The sequence below is a fragment of the Condylura cristata genome, unplaced genomic scaffold, assembly GCF_000260355.1.
Source record: "Condylura cristata isolate star-nosed mole 26May11 unplaced genomic scaffold, ConCri1.0 scaffold00056, whole genome shotgun sequence".
Lineage (NCBI taxonomy): Eukaryota > Metazoa > Chordata > Mammalia > Eulipotyphla > Talpidae > Condylura > Condylura cristata.
The window spans coordinates 1115878-1140366 of NW_004567157.1; the positions used below are offsets into that span (position 1 = coordinate 1115878).

A 24489-nucleotide genomic window follows, 5' to 3' on the forward strand; every position below is an offset into this window, starting at 1 on the left:
GGTAGGCAAGTTCTTGTATCCCTCCCACCTTCTTCAACTTTAACCCTCTCCTCTCTTCTTTTTTTTTTTTTTTTCTTTTCAGACACAGAGTTTAGGTCTGAGCCTTTTTGTTATTACTGAACTCAGGGTAAACTAAATGTTGTTGCTGCTGTAATTGCCTCAGCTCACCTCCCCCCTGGCAACAAGCAATACCACTTAATGGCCTCAGGCTGGTTTCAGACACTAGCTCTGGCCCCCTGAAACATTCCAGACAGAGCAGGAACTGCCTCACTGTGTCTTTAGCCTTGACCTGGGTCCAGACAAGGTTTTTCTCTCAGTATTTAGGCTTTTCTGGGACAGGAAACTGAGCAAAGCTTGGCTCACCGTGAAAAAGCTGAAGGGGTCTCTAGATATCTTAGATATACCCTAACATACCATTAAAAGTGGGGAATTGGGATAAGCATCAAATTATCTGAAGAGCTATCTTCACAGAAAAGTGAAAGCAAACCTGAACTGGAAACCCAGGACTCTAAATTCCAAGTCTGTTCCTGTCATCCATCTGGATGACCTTGGGAAGCTCATTTCCTTCTCTGGGCAGCAGGAGGCCCTTCTGCAACTGGTGGAAGCTGGTCTCAATTAACTCTAAGGGCCCTAGTGTGCCCCAGAGAGCGCCGGGGCAAGGGTGACTCTGCAATTGTCTTTCCTTGCAGGTGAGCCCCTTCTTCAGGCAGCCCGAGGGCGCGCGCAGTGGGGCCCAGTTTCTGTGCGTAAGGTTGGGCCCAGGGGAGGTGCCTAAAGGTTCTGGAGTTATGCAGGCTCTCCGATCTTTTCATTACGCCTCTTTGCAACCGCCTCTTGCTGTGGAATAAATTGCCGGGTAGCATCCAGGGCGCGCAGCACGACTGCAAGTCGGCCACGAAAATGGAAGCGTTTTAAAACCGAAACCGAGCTGGAGCTCCAGGGTTCCAGCGAGCCCCAACCGGGAAGGACCGACTGCGCGAGCTCGCGGTGTTTCCTCGCAGAGACCCGCCCGTCGTAGGGGAAAAGGGCGGGAGCCCGCAGTCACAACGGGGTTCTGCACTCTCTCCGCCCCTAGCCAATAGCACGCCCACGCCTATTTGCATTTAAAGAGAAATGCACCTAGGAAAACAGTGGGTGGGCCGGGGCACGCCTTGCCAACGTGAAGATTGGGCCACATTCCTGCCAATCAGGGTGCGGACTCCCCAGCCTGTGGCTGTGGAGTCGGTGGGGAGAAGGTGTGGGGGTGCTGTCCAGAACCTGGGGAAGGAGAGTCTGTGCAGGAGGTGCCTGGAGTCTCGGTGGTGGTGGCTGGAGCTGCGGCAGAGGGCCCTCAGCTACTGCAGCCAGGGCTTTAGCACCGGCCAAGGCGGCGCCGCAGACAATAACCGGACTGGAAACCTAACCCGGCCGGGTAAGCCTTGAGCGCATTCAGGAACCTCTGTCTGCCCGCGGTCTAATGCAGTCCCATGCGTTTGGCTTTGACTGCTTGGCGAAGGGCAGCAATGGTTGGGCCGGTCGGCGTCGTCGGGCTGCTCTCTGCCCTCCTTTGGAACCTGCTTAGCAGAATGTCGGATGAAGGGGCAGAGCAACCGCGAGTACCCTGGGCTTCGGTGACTGCTGCTGGGGGGAGGGGGAGAGGGCAGGCTGGCGGGCTAGCCAGGGCCTTGCCTCTGGCTTCTCAGGGTAGGCGGGGATAGGGCCTGCACGTGCTGCCTTGTGGTACTGGAAGGGGAGCATCCAGCCAGCACCCCCAGGGTGCATTTATAGGTCGGGAACTCCGCAGCTTTGTTGTAGTACATCTGTTGGAACAGCTATGTTCAGCTGCTTACAGCTCACCGCAGCAGGCCCTAAGTATCTCCTGCCTCTCCCCTCTGTGGATGAAGCCAGTGTGCTGGCTTTGGCGTGGATTGAGATATCCACATTATTTGTCTCCTTCCTGGGGGAGATCAGTTTTTTTTTTTCTTAAGAAGCTTGGCCTTGTGCCACCCACCAGCCGTGTCCCCAGTTCCTGGGCCCTTATAGGTGCATCTGGTGCCCGCCCCCAGAGCAGGAGGGATGCCAACCCAGCATTGGTGGACCTAGGGTTAGAGCAGCAAGGCTGCTTTGTTTCTCCCCTTGCCTTGCGCCCTCTTCCTTCAGAGGGCACTGGTAGCATTTTTTCTTTCCAGCTTCTAACTTAAAAATAGTGATAAGTATGGTGGGAGGGGGCTGGGGTAGGGGTGGGTTGTGCCAGAGGCCAAGGAGCAGTTACTGTAGTAGGTAACACACTGTCTGTCTGGGGTGTGTGTGTGGGTGTGAGTGTGTATGAGAGAGAGAGACAGAGACGGAGACAGAGAGGCAGCCAAACCTTCCAAGTTTTCAATTACTTAAAATACTCAACCTGCTGGGGCTGCTGTTATTGTCTGCTGCAGACACTGACCTGCTGAGGGCCAGACTGCCAAGCTTTGCCTAGGCTCTCCCTCCTCACAGCTGTGAGGAGCTGTGTCTGACAGGAGCACCTTAGTTCAGGAGTCTAGGCATTCAGGCGGCAGCTGGATTGACCAAGCAGAGCTGACCCCAGTTTGGCCCTGGTTTGGCATTGTTCTTCCTAGCATTGGCCCACAAGGGTCAACACAAGCTTTGCCCCACACACAAACACCTCCCTCTTGGAGGTGCTTTTTGTTGCCTGCTTGCAACAGCCACTTGGATATGTACTGGGTAGATGGCACTGTGCTGCTGGATTCCTGCTCCACCTCAGGGGATTCAAGCAGAACCCCCAAATGGAGTGCTGCTCCCTTCTTTCTGCCCCCCACCCCTCAGTCACAGCACCAGTGTGCCTTTGGCCATGAACTCTAGGCCTTGTTGAGGAACAAGAGAGGAAACTGACTGAGGGATTTGTCAGGCTCTTGTTGGACCTTTGACCAACCTCTAAGGGTGGAAAGCACAGCAGGTGAGGTTACACCTTTGAAAGGTGATCTCATTTGGGGGGAGGTTAGCTGGGGGCCTTTGCAACCCTGGGAGGACTGCAAATATACTACAATTACTTCCTCCTACTTTGACCAGCCCTACCCTACAACAAACCCTTTCTTTTCAACCCAGAATCTCCTTCTCAGGACTGTATCTGTCCTCTACCCTGCCTCACCTACAACTACCAGCCCCCTTAACATATCTGTCTTCCTTCTATAATTCTCCTCCAGACATTAAAACCTACTCACCCCACATTCCACATCTCCCTCAGGCCCCACTCTCTGCCCAGCTTCTCCTTGGTGCCTTTCCTGCCTGTCTTTTGCAACTTAAAATGAGCTCTGGGCTTCTCCCAGCTGCCTGCATCCTTAGGCATTTTCTGATTCTACTGTCTCCCTAATATCATGGATGTCTGGGTTCTCTTGGAACCCCTCAGAGAGATATCTGAAACCTGAACATCAGCCACAACCTCCTAGCAGTTAATGAATGCTGTGAAAGGACTTGCAGTTTTTGTAGAGATTTAAAAAATAAAAAAAAAAAAAAAACAAACCTTTACTGTCCAACTTGTCCTGAACCATATGAAAATGATTAAGGAAATGATGAGGTTCAGATATTTGTTGAGTATGCCTAATGAGGATAGAGAAGGGAGATGGAAATGGGTTGCAACTACAAAAAAATTGTGAAATCTCTCATCAACAAGCTCAGGACCCCAGACTACAGATACCTTTGATTGCTGTTTTATGAGAGCCTAGAGGCAGACTGCCATGGAGAGAGATGAGCAATCTGTACTTGTGGTGAGAACATCCAGGGAAGCTTCCTGAAAGTTGAGGGGTTTGTCTAGCAAAGGTAGTGTTATATGCAAAATTAGGAATTGGGGAGCAGCTGGCATGCAGACTAGACTGTGTCTTTTCTGGTTGAGACTGTATGGATGTAAGGTAGAAAGGAGGTGTGTGCCCAGTAGTAAGGGTTCCCAAATGCCAGACTGTGGAATGGGGATCTGATAATGGGGGCAGGGGCCATACCATGGAATGGGAGGCGGAAGGAATTTAGATATTTTTATGTGTAAATATGCCACAACAGAAAATAGTTTTCAAAAGGGTTTTAGACTGGGTTCTTGGAAAGGGATTGGAAAGCATGCGATAAGTCAGGCAGTTCAGAGGTCACCTTTGCATCTGGAAGTAGTATTGAAGTAGTAGTAGTATCACACAATCTCCAGTGCCCTCCCTTCAACATTCCTCACTCATTTCTCAAGCATGAAGGGGAGTTGGGTTAGCTTTGAGTCCTCACCTGGGGATCACCTCCATTTTCCTGTTTCTTTTGCTTCTTGGTCTGATCTGCAGCATGTCGCAGGCTGAACATTTCAGAAGACTGGGAAGTAGTTGGGAAAAGTTGTCAGTACAATGATTCTTAGTATAGTGGTGGTTCTAAAAATTCATCAACATCTTTTACATTAATGTTTTCTGAAAGTGTTTGAATGAATGTGTGTATTGGGGGGAGAGGGGTTTAGGAGAGAAACTGGCCTTTTCTGCTGACTCGGGGGAATATGGGAATGAGAGAAAGAGTACCAATCCTGGAAGGTCACTTGCTTGTAAAGCCAAAGAGAGAGAAAGGGTTTCTAGTTCCCTCACTTACATAGGCTACTTGAATCTAGAAGTCAGCCCAATGTTGTTCTATCAATTGCCCGTCCTCAATTCCTGTCTACCTGGATGAAAGTGATAAAGGTTAGGCCTCCAGAGGAAGTATTTCATAGTTTTCCTTGTCACTCACTCAAAAGTTACCCATCTCACTGCCAGGAACTCTTTCTGTCAGCTAATGTGACTCATGCTATAGTTAAACCTCCTGTGCCTTGTGTGTGTGCACACGCGTGCACGTGTGAGTGTGTGTTGAGGTTGGGGTGAGAACAGCTCACTGCTGTTGCTCTCTGCTTAACAATACATTGGATATTTCATGGGCATTAAACCACCTCTCCCATCCCCAGCTTCTGTTCTCTGAATTAAATAATCATAGTTTTTTAAGCTCCTTTCCTTGGTTTTATTTTTCAAACCTGGGTGGGCATGTATTATTACTTGAAGGAGGCCAGTGAGGGAGCATTGTTTCCCACACCTTGCCTTCTGGGATTGGGGGATAATGTGGACAATGGAGAAAAAATCTCTAGGAGCTTAGTAGAGTCAGAGATAGGTATGTTGGTACTACAGGAGCTTTTTCAATCCTTTGGTTTGCATTTCTTACTGTAGAGCTTTCATTGATTTAATCTTGTAACACATTTGTTTGTTTCTTTACTTTCCCCCTGCTAGCTTCCAAGTAGAAACTAACCCTCCCAGTCCAGGCATCAATACTCATCTTTCCCTTCCCATATACTCAGGCCTCCCTGCCAAGGACCGCAGCACTTCTTAGGGGAGAGAGGGCTGAACCAAGTCACTTACGTTACCCTTTTCTCTGGACATATAGGATATGTTCACAGGCTAGCTGTAATGCATTTTTAAAGAGTAAAATTTTGGGCTGGGTTGTGGATTGGCAAGGGGCATGGGTGATCATGCAGGGTTGCGGTCCATCTCTGTCCTGCAATGTAGACTGGGCGCAACCAGCTTATCACTCAGGCCCCCTAGGCAAGCCTAGGATTCCCCAAGTCACATGACTCCACCATGACTCCTGACTCAGCAACTTCTAGAAAACTGGGCACCTGACTATCCTTCCCCCCAGTACCTCATGGAGCCTGGAGCAAGTGGACCCCCTTGTCCAATGTACCATTTCTGGGTGAGGAAACCGAGGCCCAGAAAAGGGAAGCTATTTGCTCAAGATTATACAAGAGCACAAAACTCCTGGCCCCCATTTCAAATTTCCCCCAAGCATGCACTCTTTGATCCCATCACAAGCCTCAGTTTGCTGTCTGGCTTCTCACACAGAGCATGTGGAGACATGAAAAAGTCAAGGGTCTCTATGTTCTCTTAGCCCAGCTGTTCCTCTGCAGGCTTTCTTTGGCTTTCTTGTCATAGCTGTTCCTGTTTTTCATCTGAACATCTGAAGGGTAGGGTGGGGGAGTGGAAGAGTGGGGTAGTGTCTGTCTCTGATTTCATCCTTGCTACCTTATTACTGAAAGAATAGTAGTGCAGGCATGGAACCCACCTTAGGAACATTCCTTTCTAAGGAATTGTGGGGGCCTGAAAGCATAGTGGAAAGTAGGTGGCCCCCAGAGCCCTTATTGTTTCAGGCATGTTGGGCAGGGAACCCCTGCAAAATGAGGAGAAAGGTGGGGTATCAAGAAGACCAGGGAGAGGCAGTGTCTAGAAAACCACATTTTCCACACCAGAGAATACCCGTGTATTTGGGTCTGGGGCTAGGGGCAGAGAAGTGATGCTAGGAAATCTGCAAGGTGCTTAAAGAGAAAGCAAATTTTGAAGGTCAGGTAAAGGTTTAGCCCTGATCCTGTAGGCAATGCAGAGGAATTTGGTTAGAAGAGGAGAGATGCACGGAAATCAGGGTTATAAGAATATGGATGTGGCAAGGGTATGCAGGGTGGATGAAATAAAAGGGGGTTGGCAGGGCAGCAGGATTTCAGTGTCGATGCTTCAGTGCAGAACCAGAGGGAGCTCAGCTAAGAGGCTTCTGTAATTTTCAGAGGCTATAGGGTGCAGCTGAAGAACTGGAGTAGAAACGGTAGCTCTAAGAGGTCCTTCATTGATCTTCTGCTTGGAAACTTCTGCTTGGAAAGAGCTCTAATCTTTACCTTGGCACTGCGTAGCATTGTCCTCTTTTTACAGATAAGGAATTTGAGTATCAGAGAAGTTAGGTTTCTCAAACCACTTAGAGAAGCCTGCATTTTAGTTATGGGTTAACAAACTGAACCAATGTTTGAACTCCTGCTTCATGCTAGATATAAATGATTATAAGATGAAGGAAGGTCCATTCTGAACTGAACTGCACAGACAGATGGAGGCTTGAATTATCCAAGGCTGAGTATTGTAACAACTCAATTGAAGGCTGGTGGTGAGAGAATCGAAGCAGGGTGATGGCTCAGTTTGGGATCTGTGCTACATCTGGAGTTGGTGGGAAGTTCCCTTGAGGAGAGATGTCCCTCAACAGGAAAGCTGCACTTTAGAAGAGGGATGGTTGCAGGGGTAATTTGGATGGGCTCTGCCAGTAACTTTTACAGTCCTACCATGCCTGGCAGTCCTTCCTTAAGGCTCTGAACAAGTGATTGTGAGACTATGGAATTCAGGAATGGATGATTCAATTTCCAGATTATCTTTTTTCTTTAAACAGCAGAGTAAGTTCTGCACCTCTGTCCACTCTCACTCTAGCAGACTTTTTTTTTTATATTTTTTTAAAGATTTATTTATTTGTACATACAGAACTGGGGTACAGGCCAGAGGCTCAGGGGCAGCGAGAGGCTTCACCAGAGACAGAGTGGGGAACAGAACAGGCAGATCAACGAAGTACACTGCTGAGGGGAGCAGCGGGCGGGTCAGGAGAGGTCTGCCACGCCATGTGGTCACCTCCGGGTCAGGCGGGAATCAAACTCATGCGGAAGTGGCTTTAGCTTCTCAGTGCAGTGCTTTAACCCGCTGCGCCATCAGGGAGGGCCCCAATCTAGCAGACTTTTAAAAAAAGATTTATTTATTTATGCATAAAGAACTGCGGTACAGGCCAGAGGTGCAGGAGGGGTGAGAGGATTCACCAGAGACAGAGTGGGGAACAGAATAGGCAGATCAACGAAGTACACTGCTGATGGGAGCAGCGGGGCAGGTCAGGAAAGGTCTGCTGCGCCATGTGGATCGTCTTCGAGGTGGGGATCAAACTCATGTTGAAGTGGCTTTAGCTTCTTAGTGCTGTGCTTTAACCTGCTGTGCCACCAGGGAGGGCCCTCTAGCAGACTTTTATTTGAACTTTTTATGACCTTTCAAAATTCCAGGGGAATGTTTTCCATAGTTTGGGAGTGGTGGGTGGTAAGGATGGGTGTTGATTAGGAGAGCAGCCACAGGTTTGGTAGGAAATCTTCAGATTCTGAACTCAGCAGGCTCTTTGGAATGTGGTAGGTGGGGCCAAAACAGTGCCAGTCTGTGAGAACTGGAAATTCTGCAGAGAGGGCTCACCTGCTTTGAGACTAAGTGAGATAAGAGTGGGAGATGATGACTTTTTCTGGTGTGCAATAGAGAGAAGTGAAGAGAGATAATATAATTAAAATAGTTTACCATGAGGCAATGGCAAATTACCCATTCCTTCATGGGTAAATGACCAGTCAAACAGGGTTGGCCCAAAGCAGGACTGTTCAGGCCCCCAAAAGTTGCCACAAATCTAAGGCTCCTTCTGGTGGTAATCTATAGGGAAGGGCAGAAGGAGCCAGACAAATCTGGAAAGAAAAGAGCAAAATCAAAATCAAGATAAGGGCTGCCATTGTCACCATCCCCACAGGCCTCTCTCACCCACCTCTATGCCTCCTTCCATGTCCCCCAAGTCCCTGGTACACATCCAAGGCCCAAAAGCAAACATGACTGCTTCACATGCCTCTGTTCCATGTGCCTCCTCTAGAACATTTTGTTCTCCATTCTCTCTGCTTCTCTTCAGCCAGATATTCTCTCTTCTGCTCTCAAGTCTTTTTCAAGCTTCATGTTCCTACCCAGGACCACACTTCCTTAAGGTGGAGCAGGAAACATGGACCTCCCCTATCATTGGGATTACCATTTTGGAAAGCAACATTTTGGGTCCCTGAATTTTAAAGTCTAGCTGAAAGAGCAACTGAAGGCCCTTATGAAATAACTACATAGTTACCCACATTTAACTTTTGGGGAAACTAAGGCTGAAGGAGGTTTGGTCGCTTACCCATAGATCCCTGGGGAGCACTTCACTCAATCCTGACTGAGGTAATTCTACTGCTAGAAATTATTCAACCATAGTTCCAAAGAAATATTTAAAATATTAATTACCATGTTCTGTTTTAGTTTCTATTATATAATGTACTTTATTTGGAGTTTTATAAACTTTGGTTTTATTCCTTATGATAGTTGTAGGTACTTTAAAAGCCTAATTTTTCAGTTGAAATGGAAAGAATTTCCTAGTTTCCCCCAGGTGGGAAGAATTTATTACAGTACAGAACTGATTGAATCTAGGGGGGACTCCCTATCTTCTCTACTCCTCCCTTAGCCTCTTCCCCTCCCTTGCAGCCTCCGCCCCCACTCATTTATACAGGGCAGTTGGGCCCCTGCTAGGCTTGACCCCAGGAAGACTAGAAGGACATCTGGGAAACTGTGGTTGAGGCCATGTCTCTGCAGCTGTCACAAATATCTGGACCCCCCTCTTTCCCTGAACTCATTCTTTAAGTTGGCTGAGTCCCCCTGAAAGCTGTGCTAGAAGCACACAATGTGAGGCTCAGACTGCAGCTGTTTCAGCTTCACCGAGAAGGGTCCTTGGGGCAGGTTTATGGCTGATCTCCAAGAGGTGAAGAGAAGACAAAAGTTGTGCCTTAGTAGTAACCAGCCTTCTACTGGTCCCAGAATGATCTCAGACTGGCCCTGGGAGCAGTGATAACCACAGCTCACACCCTGCCATGAAAGTAGCAGCTGCAACAAGGGGCCCCAGGCCAGGGACCACAGAACAGTCTTAGAGGACTCATTTACTACCAACCCACTTGAAATTTAGCCACACAGGTTGAGAAACTGAAGGTGTGAGGGACCTTGTGTGTGACCGTATCACTTTCTTTACAGGATCCTTGAAGGAAGCCAACCCCAACCTGGGAGAGCTGAGAGTCTATACCTTGCTATCTCTTCGATTCCACCTTACCTGGCCAGTGAATTTGGTGGTCCCATTTAAGGGAAGCATGGTCCCCTGGAGAAGGACAGCACTGGGACCTGGTAGAGTTGCAAGGAGTGTGGAGAAGGGTTCTGGTCCAGGCCTAGCTAAGTGAAGTTAGGCACAGAGGCTACAAGCTATAGGTATTCCATACCACTTCTTGTCCTGCTGTCGTAGGGGGATTCAGGCAGAGATACTGTGCCTGACTTTGGGTAGGTACGTGACCCTTGAAGAGACTGGAGGGATGTGAGGAAAAGCACAATTCAAAGCTGATGCTTGCCAATAAAGTTGATCCTGGGTGTGGCTAGAAAGAGGGATTGAAGCTGGAGGGGGAGAGACTCAGTTTCTGGGACACAGCCCTGACTTGCCACTGCTTCCTACATAACATTTAAATTTGCTTTAGCAGCAGACTTTGTAAAAACTTACTTACATGTCTTTTAAAGGCCCCTCACACCTAGCTCCTCTTCAGCATGGTCCAAGATATCTGGCCCCACAGGCCTCTGAAGTGATTGACATTCCCAAATGGATGACCTTTTTTATGTGTGGTCTGCTACTGCCTAAGAAATGGGTTTGACCTAGAAAGTAGTGATAATATTAATAGCAAATCAATCTTGCTCATTTGTGCTGTACTTTACAGTTTACAAAATAGTTTTGGTATATATTATTGCACTGTCAGTAATTTCCCCATATGCAACATGATGATAATAACACTGTCAGTAATCCTCATACCACTGTAGTGGGATGGGAAATTGGAGTGGAAGGGATTAATAGAGGAGCTGTCTCACAAATGCTCAAGGTTCAGAGAGGTGTCTTATCCTGTTCAGGGTACCTGATATGGCTTGGAAATCAGAACTGCTGTCCATGCTCTTTCCATAATCAGCTGTAGATGTCTGTGGCAGGGAAAGAAATAATGTAAAGGGCAGTGTACTGGTTCCTACCCTAACAGAGCATTGGATAACGAACAAAACAGGGCTCAAAGGAACTGCCCACAATCCAGGGCACCAATACTCTGGAAAGCATCCCTCTTTGATAAAGAATTTGCCTAATTTCTCTGTTCCTGAGAACTCCAGCTGCAAACCCAGTAGGACAATTCAGCCTTCAAGTGACTAGGATCTCTAGGTACATGAGATTTTTCACTTGAACCTTAAGTCCTGTTATCCAGTCACATTGACTAGTCTTAACATTCTCTCCCCCTACATCACTATCATTCCATTCACTCCTGTCTAACAAGGTTTCAGTTGAGTACCTTCTTTTCACAGCAGCTTTTGTGAAACCAAAGGGTGTCTTTCTGACTTCTTAATTTATCCTGGGGTATGACAACTAGGTATGATGAATGATACTCAGCTTAAGTAATAATGGAGGTGGCTTAGAGAGAGCTATAAGGCCTGCATCATGTTGTGACACATTGACACACATCATGTATTTTCACATTGTTAACTATAGAACTCCTGCTGTTAGTCTAGGTCTTCCCCGAAAGCAAAGACTGTATATTGCTCCATCTTGTTCTGCCGTGTAATGCTGAGATCAGTGACTGTCATTTACCCAATGGACAGAAGAACTTCATTTTATGAATTCCACAAAGGAGAATATAGTTACAAACAATTTTCCCTAATGCCACCTAGCTTCCCCATACCCAATACAATAATAACAACACTGTCAGTAATTTCAGGACTGAAGTAAAAAGATATCTGCTTTGGATTGTTGGAGATTTAGATAGATGATATGGTCCCTATTGCCTCCAGATCCCAGGACAGTGGTTATGTTTATATGTATGATTGTATATTTAGGGGCTGGCACTCTCCATTGTGGGGATATAGTTACAGGAATGTGTCATGTAAAAATATGTCATATGGGCTCTCCCTGGTGGTGCAACAGGTTAAAGCACTACATTATGAAGCTCTCTGAAGCTATTGCAGCACGAGTTCAATCCCTGGCCAGGGAGCTGACCCACATGGAGTGGCAGACCTCTCCTGACCTGCCCCGCTGCTCCCCTCAGCAGTGTATTTCAGTCAATCCACATGTTCTGCTCCCTATTCTGTCTAGTGAATCTCACCGCCCCTGCACCTCTGGCCTGTACCCCAGTTCTGTAAATCTTTAAAAATATATATGTTACATATAAAGCTCTAACCTGCACAGATTTCTGCAGATGAGATTTTGTTCCTTTTTATTTTCTGGATAATCAGCCATTATTTTGTTTCAAGTTTAATATTCAGTTCAGCAGAGTGCTCTTGATGGAATCACACTAATGATCCAAGTATTAAGCCAAGCAAAACACAAATTACAAAATTAATATTTGCAAGAACCAGGCACTTCAGGAGGTTTCCTGTAATGAGGTCAGAGGTGAGACTAGCTGCAAGCTTCTCTCCACCCCAGTGCTAGTCTATATGCTCCCACTGCAGTTGAATTTGTGGGTTTTTTTTTTAAAGATTTATTTATTTGTGCATACAGAACTGGGGTACAGGCACAGGCTCAGGGGCAGCGAGAGGCTTCACCAGAGGCAGAGTGGGGAGCAGAACAGGCAGATCGGTGAAGTACACTGCTGAGGGGAGCAGCGGGCGGGCCGGGAGAGATCTGCCATGCCATGTAGTCACCTACGGGGCAGGCGGGAATCGAACTCATGCTGAAATGGCTTTAGCTTCTTAGTGCTGTGCTTTAACCCACTGCAGTGCTGTGCTTTAACCCACTGCGCCACCAGGGAGGTCCGAATTTGTGAGTTTTAACTGACAACCAATCACAGAGCTGATAAATTGACCAGCTGTTATCAAGACAACAAAGAGTGTTCTAATGTGCATGCGCTCTCTCTTTCTCTCTGTCTCTGTCTCTGTCTCTCTCTCTCTTTCTCACTCTCGCTCTCTCACACTCAGCAGCTGTTCTGCCTTCCTTCCTCATCTGCTGGTGGCTACTCTAGAAAAAGGGGATACAGTGGGGAGGGATTTCCCATTGTAGGGTCACTGAGCCACTTATCTACCAGTTGCTGTCACTGGAATGAATACATCAGGCCTGGGAGGGAGGTGAAGGATGAATATAGCCAGAATAATGAGGGGAATGGAGAATAGTATCCATCATGGTACTAACGTGGAACTTGGGGGGGGGGGGTTCCAGTTGCTGAGGGTTATATTAAAATCTCTTCCTAGAGGTTGATAGAGATTTATGACCTAGACCTATCCCTCAAATAACCTTAAGAGGGGGGAGGTATTGCAAAGCCTCCTGGAATAAAGACACTGGAGCACAGAGGGTACATTCCCTGCTGCTACCATCCCTATATAGCAGATACTGGATTGTAGCTCTACAGTACAAGTACAGTACAGTAAGGCTCCTCTTCTGGGCTTCTAAAGGTTCCAGCTTGATCCTGTAGGCAATTTAGGGAGCCGGCGAGGAGCAGGTAAAACTTCAGGTGTACGTTTCTTCCCAGCTACAAACAAAATATCAGTGAATGCTCAGGCTGATGTGAAATGGTGACCTAGACCCTGCAGAGGCCAGTGAGGACTTACTAAACTGTTTCGTCTAAGGCTTTTCAAAAAGTCTGTAACATTAGAGCTTACCTCCCTTCTGCCTTTCCTTCCTCTCTCTGCCCTGTTACCTTTGATAATCCCCTTGCTAGCCAATAGTACTTCTGGGCCTCTCTAACATTGTGATTTTCCCAACCTGCTGCTCTCCTAAAGTTAGAATGGCCTGAAGTATAGGGTTTCACTGCTTTGTGACCCAGAGCAGCCTGGTCCATCAAGGCTCCAAGCATAGGAATTGCTTTAAAGTCTCCCTACATTCCCCCCCTTTCTCCCTGGTCCCACAGAGGGCTAAAAGTCACAGACCCTTGTGTGTGTGTGTGAAATGGAGACTTGCTCACCAGCACTGTCTCTGTTTTTGTCTCTTTCTCCCATCTCCAGATCCAATGGAAATGCTTCCTAACTGATGATGTGATAACAGTGCCTGGAAGCCAAAGGCTGAATTTTCAACTGAAAATACCTGAGTTGTCCCCATCACCATGGAGACTCAAAGGGATGAAACTTCTCAGGCCAAGGGAGCTTCTGGAGACACCCAGGACCAAGGAGCAGAGAAAAGAGCCAAGAACAAGGCAGCTGAGCTTATAGAAGGACCAACATCAGAGCTACCCATATCTGGCCCAGGTAGGCTGAAGAAGACTGCCATGAAACTCTTTGGTGGCAAGAAAGGCATCTGCACCCTGCCGAGTTTCTTTGGAGGGGGACGAAGCAAAGGTTCTGGAAAAAGCACCTCTAAGAAGGGGCTTAGCAAGAGCAAGACCCATGATGGTCTGAGTGAAGCAATCCGTGGCTCTGATGACATTGTCAATGAGGGAACTAGCCTTTCTTTACCTTTGCCTGAATCACCCTGCCGGCTTTCCAGCTCCCATAGTGCTCATGGGGATTTGGAGACAGGCTCCAGGTGTAAGACATCTATATCTGGAGCCATAGAGAAAGTGGGGACTGAGAAGCCTCCCTGTGTGCCCAAACCAAAGAAAGGTCTGAAAGGGTTTTTTAGTAGTATCCGTCGTCACCGAAAGAGCAGGGTCTCTAGGGCTGAACAAAGTGAGCCAGGGGACAAGAGGCCTGAAGAAACCAGAGCCAGGCTTCATGAACTTGTGAGCTCAGCCCTTATACCCCATGCTGAGGAGACCCTTACATTCACAAGAAAGGAAAATGTCAAATCTCAGAATGCTCCTGTGCCAAAAATTCCTTTAGCACCAGAACCTTCTCCACTAATTACTGAGAAGACAGCCTATAAAGATCCAAAAAAATCTATGGAGACTTGTGCCTCAGCATTTTTGCAGCCTAAGCCTGACCCTAATTCCAGTAGCCTAGAGGGACTCCATAGCTCAGCAACAGGGGAAAAGGTAATAGCTGAAGAGGCAATTCTGCCTAATGGCCCTGTGGGGGACCAGCTGAGCCTCCTTTTTGGGGATGTCACATCCTTGAAAAGCTTTGATTCTCTGACAGGTTGTGGTGACATCATAGCTGAGCAGGATATGGACAGTATGACAGATAGCATGGCATCTGGAGGACAGAGAGCCAACCGAGATGGTACTAAGCGAAGTTCCTGCCTGGTGACTTACCAAGGAGGTGGGGAGGAAATGGCCTTGCCAGATGATGATGATGAAGAAGATGAAGAAGAGGAGGTAGAAGAGGAAGAGGAAGTCAAAGAGGAAGAAGACGATGACTTAGAATATTTGTGGGCAAGTTCCCAGATGTACCCAAGACCCAATCTGAACCTGGGCTACCATCCTACCACATCTCCAGGCCGCCATGGCTACGTGCTCCTTGACCCAGTTCAGTCTTACTCTGGTTTAGCCCCTGGGGACCTTTTGACTCCTCAGAGTGACCAGCAAGAATCTGCTCCCAATAGTGATGAGGGCTATTATGATTCTACCACACCTGGATTTGAAGATGATTCTGGTGAGACCCTGGGACTTGTCCACAGGGATTGCCTACCCCGAGATAGCTACAGTGGAGATGCCCTCTATGAGTTCTATGAACCTGATGATAGTCTTGAAAACTCTCCACCTGGGGATGACTGCCTTTATGACCTCCATGGTCACAGCTCTGAGAGATTTGACCCTTTTTTGAACTTTGAGTCCTTTCCTTCCTCTCGGCCACCTGGGGCAATGGAGACAGAGGAGGAACGGCTAGTGACTATTCAGAAACAGTTGCTGTATTGGGAGCTTAGGCGGGAGCAGCTTGAGGCCCAAGAAGCAAGGGAAACTCGTGCACGAGAGGCTCATGCCAGACAGGCCTATACCCAAGAAGAGCATGCCAGGGAGCACTATACCCGAGAAGCCCACACCCGGGAAGCATATGTCAGAGAGATCCGAGCCCGTGAGGCCTGTACCAGAGAGGCTTGTGCTAGGGAGGCTAAGGCCCGAGAGACTCAAATCCAAGAGGTCCAAGCCCAACAGGAAAAACCTATCATGGATTATCAAATAAGGCCCTTAGGCCCATCAGTGATTAGTCTGGTGGCTGAGGCGTCAGGGACCTCTCAGACTACTCCCCGGGGAACCACCTCAGCTTTTCCTACCACAGGGAGCAGTGAGCCAGACTGGAGGGATTTCCGTCCTCTAGAGAAGCGTTTTGAGGGAAACTGCTCCAAGAAAGATCAGAGTACCTGTCTGATGCAGCTCTTCCAGAGTGATGCTATGTTTGAGCCAGATGTGCAAGAAGCGAATTTTGGAGGGTCTCCTAGGAGGGCCTACCCAACTTATTCACCCCTAGAGGAGCCAGAGGAAGAGGAGGTTGAGAAGGAAGGGAATGCCACAGTGAGTTTCTCTCAGGCCCTTGTGGAATTCACCAGCAATGGGAACCTTTTTTCCAGTATGTCCTGCAGTTCTGACTCTGACTCTTCCTTTACTCAAAACCTCCCTGAATTGCCCCCCATGGTGACCTTTGACATTGCTGATGTAGAACGAGATGGGGAAGGCAAGTGTGAAGAGAATCCTGAGTTTCACAATGATGAAGACCTTGCAGCCTCCTTGGAAGCTTTTGAGCTGGGATACTACCAGAAACATGCCCTCAACAACTACCACAGCCGTTTCTACCAAGGCTTGACATGGGGTGTGAGCAGTCTCCCTCGATATTTAGGACTGCCTGGCATGCATCCTCGACCTCCACCTGCTGCCATGGCCCTCAACAGGAGGAGCCGCTCACTAGACACTGCAGAGACTCTGGAACTGGAGCTCTCCAATTCCCACCTGGCCCAGGGCTACATGGAGTCAGATGACCTACAGGCTCAGCAAGAAGATACAGAGGCAGAAGAAGAAGAGGAAGAATGGGGCCGAGATAGCCCCCTGTCCCTTTATACTGAACCCCCAGGGGCCTATGACTGGCCTGCCTGGGCGCCCTGTTCTCTCTCAGTGGGGCCAGACCCTGCCTGGATAAATCCCAGCCAGTTGGATGGGCCTTCTAGGCAATCTTCATATGGGCAAACAGCCTGTTGTATACCTCCTGTGGCCGTGCCGATGTTGCTGCCAGTACCAAGGCCAGAGCCAAGGGTACTTAGGCAATCTGGGCCTCAGCTTACTCGGCCTTCACACCTACCGCTGCCCATGGGCCCTTGTTATAACACCCAAACACAGGCCTACCAGAGTGTAAGGGCCAGGCCTCGAGATAAGCTACTGCTGCCTGTTGATGAGCCCAGTTGCTCCTCTCGTTCTGGAGGCTTCAGTCCCAGCCCTCTGTCTCAGGCCAAGCCTGTGGGCATCACCCATGGTATTCCTCAGCTTCCCAGGATTCGGCCTGGGCCCCCACAGGCTCAGTCCATTTGTTATGGGGCATCCAGCTTTGACCTGTCAAAGGAGAGGGCCGAGCAAGTTGTCTCTCTCCCCACCAGCTACTCCTCCACTGCCATGAATGGAAACGTAGCCAAGTAGTCATCGGTACTGGAGTGGGGGGGGGGGAGCAAGGGGCCTGAGCATGTGAATGGGGAGATCAGGGGTTGGACAGAACGGGTGGGGGTGGGAGTTGCTGTTAACTTGAAAATGCTTTTGGCCAAGGAAAGTTCCTATGAGTTTTTACTTTTGTTTTCCAACTTTCCTCTTCTGCCAACTTTCCTCTTCTGCCACATTTCCTCTGTGGCCACATTCAGCTCAAGTACATCTGACCTGGGAGGCTGCTGCTGCTGTACCCTGATTTTTGCTTTCAGGGTTTCCTGTAACCCATGCAAAGTTTTGGGTACTGTAATGTTGTGCCTATTCAGGTTGCCAAATTAGTGATCACACACACATACACATGCATAAATACACACGCATACATACACACATACATACGTATATACATACATATATATATATTCATATATCACATAGCATGCATCCTTGACACAGGCTGAACCCATAGTGCCCCACACCTCCAAGTAATACCCCTTCCCCACAAATGAACGATGAACCACTGATGAGAAGCCAAGTCTGCACTATCTCCCACTCACACATAGAGGGACTATTTCTTTTAGTAATATGAAATCATGGTACAAATCCTCCCCGATCCTACTCTGATCCTCCATTTGGTCTTGCCATAGCATCATTGGGTTATAATCTACTCAGCTAACTGTTCTTAGAATCACATAGCATGTGCTATTTATTGCCTATTGCTGTGGACTTCGACATCATAGCCAGGTCAGGGCCTTTTAACCTGGCCTGCCATAGCTTGGGTTGAAGACAAAATGCAGATCCCCTTTATAGAGTGATCAAACTCATCCAGCTGCAAGCAAGACAAAAATTGGTTTCTGTCATAGACACTGCCTTAGTTTTAATCTCTGGAATTACAGTATTTTTTTCCCTTCTTTCCACATTGTGACTTGCCTGAGTTACAGATGTTTTTGAATTTGAGTTCATTTTTTCTCCAAGAAGTTTTCATAATCTCATCACAAGGACCACATTCTATTAATTGAAATACAGAAAGAGAAATAGCCAAAATTAGGGGTTGGCTGTAGGAATTGAGGCTTTTACAAGTTTCAGGGGAAGGATGGAAAAAGGAGTTCCATTTATCCCATTTAACAGGAGAGGATTTCATAACTCCAGGAAATCCAGCTTCTTGGAGAAAACTACTTCCCTCTGCCCCTGGGTATGAGGAGAATATGTTTTCCCTGGAGGTGTTGGTCTAAATTTTAACCCTTTCCTTGCTAATCACCATCACCATGGATGTTAAGAGAAGAGGTTTGCAGGGTTCTTGCATTCCTGAGAAACAGCAAGTTAATTTTGGGAAGACATACCATTTGCCCTCCCAAGTGAAGGTGACTGTGGAAAAACTGTCCCTTTACCAAGAGATGTGCTGGTCTGAGTCACCGTTTCCCACATTATAACTGGACCAGTTAACATTACCAAAACAAGCAATCGGGTTGGTATCTACATCTGTGAAAGCACTACATGAGTTTGCATGGTACCAACACCACTGCTCAAGGAGCCCTGAACAGATCCCAGGCAGACATTTTCTACATTATGAACAAGTCCATTTTGGTGAGTAGAAGGCATTCCTTACCCCAAGCACAGCATCCCAGGAGAGAAGCATCTCCAAAATGTTGGACTTATCATCAAAGCTGTCCTGGGAAGGTCAGGCTGTTTGGCAGGAAGTTAATACTCACCAAATGCCTTTACAATATGGGAATACCCACCACTGCCTACATTTATGCTTGCCTATAAGGGCAGCTCAGACTTCCTGTCGACATGCCTGCATAGCTGTGGCAGATAGTTATCACCAGCCTCCAGAGCCCTCTGAGCCACCAGTCTATGTGGAAAGAAGAAAAATGTATGGTTAGCCTTTGGTCAAAAGCTGAGAGCTACTTAAGGAAAAGAGGGCACCAAAAGGTAACGCTTCCTTGAGGAGCAATCATAGCCTTATATTTTGAGGGACTTTTGAAGGTCACATACCATAGAGTAAAGTCTTAAGATTGAGCAGCAATTCCTGGTTTGGACAACACTGGCCAGCCCAGGGACAGGATGTGAACCATTAGAAATGGTGCAGTCAGAATGCATGGCTGCAGAAACAGACCCCTTTGAGTCTCACTCTAGATCTAAGCAGTTCATAGCTAAATACCAGCTGCTGCCTAGAAGAAGAAGGCGGCCTACCTGGAGACATGTGGTGAAGGCAGCACAGGGTGACACTGGGAGAGCCAACCAATTTCCAGTCTTCTCCCCAACTGTAGGCCAATTGCTTGACTTGCACCAGATCACCAAAGTGTTCAAAGATATTGGGTGTGACCAGATGAGTGTATGGCTCCATTGTGAGGTCCTGAGACAATGACTCTGGGTATGGCTTCAAGGGGAGATACAACTTGAGTGGAGGTGGCTTCCTTATGGTGCTATCAAACAAGTATATCTAGTGCCAGATAGCTCTGTTTTTTAACATTTCTTGAATAGACAAGTCATTAGGAGACCAGCAGCTGGATAGAGAAGGCCTTTCTCCCACGGCTGTCAGTTTCTTGGTGCTTTTATACCTTCAAGGGGACCCAAGCAGAGCCACTTAAGGTCTGCTTTAGCTTGGGCACCATTCACTAGCATCCTGGGCCAAAGGTAAGATGACTTCCTCAGTGCTGTACCAAGGAGGGGAATAGCTTTCTCCAAAGTTGTGCCTCATCCTCCTGTCAGCAATTTTCCGACCTTTGCCAGTGCCACCAACCCACCTGCCCTTGGTCCCTGGGCCCAGTTGTTAAAGGGAGGCATGGGTGGTTTAGCAGGGAGAATTTAAGTTTACCCATGTATATGTTGCATCCATGTTGCTTTATATATATATATATATACACACATACATACATATACATATATACATACATACATATACATATATACACACATACATACATATATATCAAAGTCAATTATCTATTTTTGTATTGTTTGCATTTTATATTCATGAAAATGTATCAATTGTTCTTTTCTGATATATTTTATTTTTAAGCGGTGCTGTTTACAGTTTTAAACAACAAAAAAAGTCACAAAAATTGCTGCTGCTTGTGCAGAGGGCTGGCATCTCAATTGCCCAGTGCCCTCCCTCTTCCCCTCACCCCACCCATGATGTATTATAGTGTCCATACCCTCCCTCCATGATAAGACAGCAAATTATGCCCAGGTACTAAAAACAAATGCAGATTACTCAGACATGGAACATGGTAGGTAGTGTGTCATTTATGGTTTCATTTTTTATTCTTTTGAACTCTACCCCTACTATATCCACCCACCCACCCACACATGCACACACACACACATACACACACTTTTCTTTGAAAACTGAGTGCCCATATTGTGCTGTTTGTCATGTTGAGTTTCTCCAAAAGAACATTTTGGGAACATTCTTTAACCAGTGGCGAGTGCAAGTGTTTTCAACTGTGCCCCTTCTCCCCAAGAAACTGGAGGAGACAGATGACGGTGATTTTTGAATCATCAGAAATTGGCCATCTCATTGAGGAAATCCTTGCAGGTGACTTTCCAAGAACTCAGTTGATTGTGACACTTGCCTAGAAGAGACATTGGGAAACTTCCTGACCCCTTTTGCTGCTTTGGTGAAATCTCTACCCCTGCCACCATTCTCTCTCTAGCTGTGCTCCAGCTCACACAGGGATTGTACTTTGGGGAACAGTAACTGTCAGGGTGATGGTTTGCTGGCCTGCTCACAATTTTCCAACTTATAATAATTCCAAAGAAGAAAATCCATGTGGCATGTATATGTGTGAGGGTTGGGGCTTTATTACTATTGTTGTTGTTGTTGTTGTTATTATTGGTGCTTATTTTCCCTGCATTATAATAGGGGTGGGTGGGGGTGGGGTGAAGAAGCCAGGAATGTATATTTAGGTCATGTTAAATAAAATGACTGGGGGACAGAGGGACTAAGTTAGGCACTGCAATACATCCCCACCTTAGTTGTAAGAGTTCTTTCCTCGTGCAGAAAGGGAAGAGCATGGCCCCTGGCTGTGCCCTAACTTCTCCTTCCCCATCACTGAGACAGAATTGTCTGGATTGTGACTTCTCCAATACTAGCTCTCACTAATATCTGGATATCTCAATGCACTGCCTGTTTGTAACAGCATATATTTATTTTGCTGAATGTTAATAAACTGGGTTCAAGTGGGACCCCCACAGTCACTAAAGTGCATTTTTGTGGTCTGTTCCACAGCAACATGTCTATAATTCATGGTGTTTTTGTAGAAAGCAAGAAGATGGACAGGAGATACCCAGCAGGAGAAATAAAAGCCAAAGCTATAACTAGATGTAGAGAAAACTTGTTCATCCAATTCATACCTGCATCCCAGTTGTAAACTCTCTAGTTACATTTTCCACACTGAGAGTTGTCAGTGCCGGCTAACATTTCTTAATTAGCCTCAGTTCATATAAGTGTGCTGACCTCCCCATTAGCTCAGAAGAGGTGAAGCGTTCCAATTAATGGCTTTATCAAAAGGATGTAGCTAGTGGTAGGACTTTAAGGTCAGCCTGCAAGAATGGCATCCTTGCAGAGGCTTATGTACAGAGATACTGACTGCGCAGCTGCCTGACCCATCTTTTCAGCTGTAGGACTGAGTAGGGAGCATGTGAATTTTGCCTATTACATAGGGAAGTACTATTTGTTGTATACCGCAAGAATGGCCCAGTCACTTTGGGAACATGTCCTGCTAACCAGGCTGCCCTAATCTAGGTAAGAATCTCCTGGCCCCATCTCTGCCATCAACCAGGCAAAGAGAAATGTATTTCTAGCTCTAGTTTCTCTAATCCAACCATTGCCCACTCCTGGCAAGTAGTGACTCCTGATGGTGGGTTTCCTTGAATTCTGCCCAGCTGGCATTTTCAGATCAAAATGCTTGAAATGGCAGCTACTATAAAGTGCTGTGGAAATGCAGGTCTCCTTGGGGCCTCTTCCCAGATTAGTAAAGAAGCTTGATGATACCCATGACCTAATGAATCAAGGAAAGCTGAATTGTCGGCAAGTTGGAAAAAAAGGAGTGCCTCCTGATAATGGAGCATATAAGACATAGAAATTTAATTTTTTACTCTGAACTACTCATGAAGAGAGGTTATACATGCCCAGGGAACTTTTGGAGCAAGAACTTCTGGAAATGGCCAACAAATTTTATTGTATTCATAGGAACGTTAATGGTGTTATGAAGAGGTCTGTGTTCCTTCCCTCATTTTTGCTCCTCATTAATGAACTGCGACTTGGGCAAATCCACTCTCCTTCAGAGACTCATCTTTGCCATGAATAGTATGCATATCTGAATGGGCACAAATATTACTTGACTAGTTTCCATATGCAAGTCAGAAAATTTGGTTAAGTTACAGTGAACCATGAAACATTTACAACTACCTATGTCCAGCACTCCACACCCTGAATGTCACTTAGGCAGCCTAGTGTGGAGTTTATTTTGCTGTACCCTACATGACTGGTGCACTGGACTGGCTGGACAAGAATAGTAGTAAGAGTGCCACGTTCTCTTCTTTGACTACTGATGGATATCTGCACTGTGGCTCCCTGGAAACCCCTTTCAACACTGGAAGGGAGTGTTGTGGAGGTTGTTTCCTGGACCTTCCTTAAATCATCAAGAAACCCACCTTAATCAGGTCCATCACTATTCTTTGATCCACTTGAGGGCTGTGGTTGTGCCTAGTGAATGGGTTAACTTTATTCCTAGTCTCTGTTTCAAGCAGACATCATCCTGACCAAAAAGGGATATTTGTACAAATCTTTTGAAGTATTCTGTGGGCAAGTTGGTAACTCTCCATTTTCCCCAACCTGACTGAGCAGTGGCTCCTTACCGTGGTTGCATATAAAATTCCTCTGTATTTGTATTGTTCCTTTGAATAATGTCATTGAGATTTTTATTGGAATAGCACTGAATCTGTAAATTGCTTTTGGTAGGATGGCCATTTTAATAGTGTTAATTCTTCCAATTCATGAACAGGAGATATTTTTCTCATATTTCTTTGAGTCTTCTTCTATTTCTTTTAATATTGTTTCATAATTTTATTTGTATAAGTCCTTCAACTGTTAAGTTTATTCCCAAGTATTTAATATTTTTTGTTTCCATTTAAAAAGGGATGGTCTCTTGATTTCTTCTCCAGATTGATTGTGTATAGGAAGGCCGCTGATGTTTGAGTGTTGACGGTGTATCCTACTTTGCTGATCTACTTGGTTATTTTGAGTAGTTCTGTGGAGATATTAGTGTTCTCTCTATATATTTTCATATAATCTGCAAATAGTATTAGTTTTACTTCTTTCCCTATTTTAACTCCTTGTATGACTTTGTCTTATCGTATTGCTTTGGCCAGGACTTTCAGTATTATATTGAAGAGGAGTGGTGAGTGGGCATCTTTGTCTTGTTCTTGATCTTAATTTAACGACGTACAGCATTTCACCATTGAGAATAGTATTTGCTGTGGGCTTATACTGCTTTTACCATGTTAAGCTATGCCAAGAAATTCAAGGGCCTTCATCATAAATGGATGGTGAACTTTGTTGAATGCATTTTCAGCATCTATTGATAATATCATATGGTTTTTATTTTAGTGATTTTGATGTGGTGGGTGACATTTATTGATTTTCACATGGTGAACCATCCTTGTGTCCCTGGGATGAATCCCACTTGACCATGATGTATTATGCTTTGATTCATTGTTGGATTCTGTTAGCAAGATTTTATTGAGGATTTTTGCATCAGTATTCATTTTGGAAATTGGCCTGTAGTTTTCTTTTATGTGTTTTCTTTGTTTGGTTTTGGTATTAGTGTCATGTTGGCTTCGTACAATGTATTTGGCAGTATGCTTTCCTTTTCAATTTTGGAAAGAGATTGTGTAGGATACGTACTAATTCATTTCTGAATGTTTGGTAGAATTCATTTGTGAAGCCATCTGATCCTGGGCTTTTGTTTTTGGGGATTGATTTGATTACAGATTCAATTTCACTGCATGCAATTGGTCTATTTAGGTGTTCCATTTCTTCTTTATCAAGCATTGTATGTATATCTTTCTAGGAATTTTTCCAAGTCTTCTAGATTGTTGAAATTGTTTGCATACAGGTGTTCATAGTAGTCTCTGATTATTCTTTTGATTTCATTGGACTATTTTGTGATTTCTCCTCTTCCATTTATCATTTAATCTGTGTTGCTGCATCCATACATTCTGGAATTTCATATCATTTTTTCATTCAACTCAAAGTATTCTTTTAATTTCTTCTTTGATCTCTGGGTTCCTTCTTTACTTTTCATGATTTATTTGTAGTTTGATGACTTTATGGTTAGGGAGGATAGTTGGAATGGTTTTAATGTTAGTAAATCTGTTGATGT

General features: G+C 46.1%; 1 protein-coding gene across 1 annotated transcript; it reads left to right on the forward strand.

Moving 5' to 3' along the window:
- Positions 1–1368: 1368 nt before the first annotated feature.
- Positions 1369–17132, forward strand: AMER1 (APC membrane recruitment protein 1). Its single transcript, XM_004695179.2, has 2 exons — positions 1369–1411; positions 13611–17132. The coding sequence occupies exon 2, from the start codon at positions 13709–13711 to the stop codon at positions 17099–17101; it is 3393 nt and encodes a 1130-aa protein (XP_004695236.1). The 5' UTR covers positions 1369–1411; positions 13611–13708; the 3' UTR covers positions 17102–17132.
- The last annotated feature ends 7357 nt before the right edge of the window (positions 17133–24489 follow it).